Here is a 5,000-nt window from a genome sequence, read left to right on the forward strand (position 1 = left end):
AGTCTCATCTAGTTTGCTGAAGTCACAACTTGGACTCCTGCCTGCCCTGAGAAACCTCGAAGGAATTTGGCAAAGCTGCAGAGGCTTCGTGGCCACGCTCGATACGGACTTCCTTGACCCGGTCGTCGGAGGGGGAGTGGGACACGACAGAGGCAAATGGACTTTGCTTGTTTTTCTTTTGAAGACGTTTTGCTTCTCATCCAAGAAGCTTCTTCAGCTCTGACTGGATGGTGAGGAAGGGAAGGATTGACACTCCTTGCAGACAGCTGCTCATTTGCATCCTTTTTAGAGAGCTGTTGAGGCCACTTGGAGGTTTGTCTTTGTCTTCAGGATGACCTGCGTGGTGCAAATGGTTCCTGTAGTCTGCAATTTTTTAGAGGAAATCCATTCCTACTCCAACACCATCTGATGAGAAGCGAAACGTCCGGAGGTGGTGTTCTGTCCCCCCTCACCTCCGTCCAAGCGCGATGGCTTAATTAGCCGGCAACTATCAGCTCTGGCAGCAAAATAGCGAGCGTCTGTCAAGTGTCTTTGTTATCTCCCTCGACGCCGATGAGTCACCCAGGAACAAACAGTACTTCAGCTCTTAGTTAAGCAGTTAATTTGCCTGCTACGAAGAGGCAAAGCAGTTCTTGTGGCCTTTATATCCCGTGGGGTGTGGCTCCATGACTCAGCACTTCCTAGGCCTGCCCCACCCCTGCTTCTGTTGTTCCCACCTCTCCTGCCTATGAAACCTAGGGTCCAGCCAGGCCTGATTGCCATCAGCTGGGTCTGAAGGCGTCGCCTGGGGGGTGAAGAGTCAGGGGACGGAGGCCTCGTTCTCTCTTCCACCTGGCCTGCCTCTGGCTTCTGTAGCTGAGCCAGAGGAGCTGGTGCTCCCGAGGTAAGTCCTGACAGCCCTTCCCCCTCACTTTCCAAGTCACTTTCTGGCAGGAGGCCCGGCTCGGGGGGCGCAGACACAACAGGTGGGTTTCAGCAGGTTCTGACCAGTTCTGGAGAACCGGTAGCGGAAATTCTGAGTAGTTCGGAGAACCGGTAAATACCACCTCTGACTGGCCCCGCCCCCATCTATTCTCTGCCTCCTGAGTCCCAGCTGATCAGGAGGAAATGGGGATTTTGCAGTAACCTTCCCCTGGATTGGAGAGGGAATGGAGATTTTACAGTATCCTCTCTCTGCCACGCCCACCAAGCCATGCCACGCCCACCAAGCCACGCCCACAGAACCGGTAGTGAAAAAAGTTGAAACCGGAAACGTCTTCAAAAAATAAACAAACGAACAAGAAAAGTCCAGTTGCCTCCTGAAAAAAACACCTTTGGGACAACCAGGATCTGGATGACGGAGAAGCTCCATAGAATTTTAGTCCCTATGGAGGATAAACAGGTAGAAGGACTGGCAAGAGGGTGTCCTTGACCGCCAGCTGCCAATCAGAGGATGCAACGAACACTCCTTCATTTTTAATTAATTAATTAATATTAATTTTAATTAATTAATATTAATTGCACAACAACACGTGGACAGCCGTCACCAGAGTTTCAGCAGGGAAACTGGGAGCAACTTAGACCAAGCCAAGGGCAAAAATGCCAGACAATTCCTGGAAGCTCCACAGGCTTCCTCTTCTTCTTCTTCTTCTTCCTCCTCCTCTTCCTCCCCTCATTCTCCTCCACTCCACAAACCCCACTTTTTTCCAGCACTGATGATGTTACTTAGCTGGGTCATGAAATGTCTGCAAGGAAACCCCCAAGCTCAGAAAGCACCAAGAACCCCCACCTCCCCTTCCTCCTCCTCCTCCTCTCCCCCCACCAACAAACCCAACTCCCTTCTAGCACTGGTGATATTCCCTAGTTGGTTCATGAAATGTCTGCAAGGAAACAACCAAGCTCAGAGAGCATCAAAGACCCACAGTCCTCCTCCTCCTCCTCCTCCTCTTCCTCTCCCCACTCCCTTCTAGCACTGATGATGTTACCTAGTTGGGTCATGAAACATCTGCAAGGAAACGACCAAGCTCAGAGAGCATCAAAGACCCACAGTCCTCCTCCTCCTCCCCACTCCCTTCTAGCACTGATTATGTTACCCAGTAGGGTCATGAAACGTCTGCAAGGAAACAACCAAGCTCAGAGAGCACCAAATACTCCACAGTTCTCCTCCTCCTCCTCCTCTTCCCCACCTCCCCCTCTTCCTCCTCCTCCTCATAACTTAATAAATTGCTGATTAATTCTATTTCACTGAAATTTTAAATACAGTATACGAGAAGGACTGGGAAGTGGTTTTGCTTTGGTATAAGGGGAACTCTCTTTTCTTCAAGCCAATTCCGAGAACGAAAGTCCAGAAATCCAAATGGAATATTTGGCAAGTTTTTTTTCCTTTTTGCAGAGTCGGCTGAAAGTGAAATGCTTCTAAATACGTATATATATATATTTTTGTTGTCCACCTCGAACTGCCCCGCCCATGTCCTCAATCACCTGAGTCTCCACATCGGTCAGTTTTCGTGTCTGTTCAGCTGTCTGGCTCAAAAGGTTGGTTCCAATCTCCAATATGGCCGCCGTCTGGTTCTGTACCACGTTCTGCTGGATGTGGGCCATCTCACTCTTGATGTTCATCTGGATGAAGTTCTCCAGCTAAAGGGAAAACAGACCCATCAATATGAGAAGGAAAGGTTTCTGAGCTGTCTTCTCCAGAGGTGGATTTCAGCCGGTTCTGACCAGTTCCTCACTCAATAGTAGTACCTGTGAGAGGGATCTTGGATTCCTGGTGGACAACCACTTAAATATGAGCCAGCCTTGTGCAGCAGCTGCCAAAAAAGCCAACACAGTTCTGGGCTGCATAAACAGAGGGATAGAATCAAGATCACGTGAAGTGTTAATACCACTCTATAATGCCTTGGTAAGGCCACATGTGGAATATTGCATTCAGTTTTGGTTACCACGATGTAAAAAAGATGCTGAGACTCTAGAAAGAGTGCAGAGAAGAGCAACAAAGATGATTAGGGGATTGGAGGCTAAAACATATGAAGAACGGCTGCAGGAACTCGGTATGCCTAGTTTAATGAAAAGAAGGACTAGGGGAGACATCTCAGGGGCTGCCCCAAAGAAGAAGGAGTCAAACCAGGGGTGAAATCCAGCAGGTTCTGACCGGTTCTGCAGAACCGGTAGCGGAAATTTTGAGTAGTTCGAAGAACCGGCAAATACCACTTCTGGCTGGCCCCAGAGTTGGGGTGGGAATGGAGATTTTACAGTATCCTCTCTCTGCCACGCCCACCAAGCCATGCCACGCCCACCAAGCCACGCCCACAGAACCGGTAGTGAAAAAAGTTGAAACCGGAAACGTCTTCAAAAAATAAACAAACGAACAAGAAAAGTCCAGTTGCCTCCTGAAAAAAACACCTTTGGGACAACCAGGATCTGGATGACGGAGAAGCTCCATAGAATTTTAGTCCCTATGGAGGATAAACAGGTAGAAGGACTGGCAAGAGGGTGTCCTTGACCGCCAGCTGCCAATCAGAGGATGCAACGAACACTCCTTCATTTTTAATTAATTAATTAATATTAATTTTAATTAATTAATATTAATTGCACAACAACACGTGGACAGCCGTCACCAGAGTTTCAGCAGGGAAACTGGGAGCAACTTAGACCAAGCCAAGGGCAAAAATGCCAGACAATTCCTGGAAGCTCCACAGGCTTCCTCTTCTTCTTCTTCTTCTTCCTCCTCCTCTTCCTCCCCTCATTCTCCTCCACTCCACAAACCCCACTTTTTTCCAGCACTGATGATGTTACTTAGCTGGGTCATGAAATGTCTGCAAGGAAACCCCCAAGCTCAGAAAGCACCAAGAACCCCCACCTCCCCTTCCTCCTCCTCCTCCTCTCCCCCCACCAACAAACCCAACTCCCTTCTAGCACTGGTGATATTCCCTAGTTGGTTCATGAAATGTCTGCAAGAAAACATCCAAACTCAGAGGATCAAGGACCCCACAGTCCTCCTCCTCCTCCTCCTCCTCCTCTTCCTCTCCCCACTCCCTTCTAGCACTGATGATGTTACCTAGTTGGGTCATGAAACATCTGCAAGGAAACGACCAAGCTCAGAGAGCATCAAAGACCCACAGTCCTCCTCCTCCTCCTCCCCACTCCCTTCTAGCACTGATTATGTTACCCAGTAGGGTCATGAAACGTCTGCAAGGAAACAACCAAGCTCAGAGAGCACCAAATACTCCACAGTTCTCCTCCTCCTCCTCCTCTTCCCCACCTCCCCCTCTTCCTCCTCCTCCTCATAACTTAATAAATTGCTGATTAATTCTATTTCACTGAAATTTTAAATACAGTATACGAGAAGGACTGGGAAGTGGTTTTGCTTTGGTATAAGGGGAACTCTCTTTTCTTCAAGCCAATTCCGAGAACGAAAGTCCAGAAATCCAAATGGAATATTTGGCAAGTTTTTTTTCCTTTTTGCAGAGTCGGCTGAAAGTGAAATGCTTCTAAATACGTATATATATATATTTTTGTTGTCCACCTCGAACTGCCCCGCCCATGTCCTCAATCACCTGAGTCTCCACATCGGTCAGTTTTCGTGTCTGTTCAGCTGTCTGGCTCAAAAGGTTGGTTCCAATCTCCAATATGGCCGCCGTCTGGTTCTGTACCACGTTCTGCTGGATGTGGGCCATCTCACTCTTGATGTTCATCTGGATGAAGTTCTCCAGCTAAAGGGAAAACAGACCCATCAATATGAGAAGGAAAGGTTTCTGAGCTGTCTTCTCCAGAGGTGGATTTCAGCCGGTTCTGACCAGTTCCTCACTCAATAGTAGTACCTGTGAGAGGGATCTTGGATTCCTGGTGGACAACCACTTAAATATGAGCCAGCCTTGTGCAGCAGCTGCCAAAAAAGCCAACACAGTTCTGGGCTGCATAAACAGAGGGATAGAATCAAGATCACGTGAAGTGTTAATACCACTCTATAATGCCTTGGTAAGGCCACATGTGGAATATTGCATTCAGTTTTGGTTACCACG

General features: G+C 48.3%; 1 protein-coding gene across 2 annotated transcripts in view; it reads right to left on the reverse strand.

Moving 5' to 3' along the window:
• Positions 1-5,000, reverse strand: part of ANGPT4 (angiopoietin 4) — a 57,680-nt gene that overhangs the window by 17,844 nt on the left and 34,836 nt on the right. The window contains exon 2 of one of the 2 annotated variants that reach the window (XM_058178157.1): positions 4,536-4,691. In XM_058178157.1, coding sequence (XP_058034140.1) covers positions 4,536-4,691 — 156 coding nt within the window. Of the gene's footprint in view, positions 1-2,460; positions 2,631-4,535; positions 4,692-5,000 lie in introns of those variants that run through there. The other variant, XM_058178156.1, reaches the window with a different exon arrangement.

The sequence above is a fragment of the Ahaetulla prasina genome, chromosome 3 (genome assembly GCF_028640845.1).
Source record: "Ahaetulla prasina isolate Xishuangbanna chromosome 3, ASM2864084v1, whole genome shotgun sequence".
Lineage (NCBI taxonomy): Eukaryota > Metazoa > Chordata > Lepidosauria > Squamata > Colubridae > Ahaetulla > Ahaetulla prasina.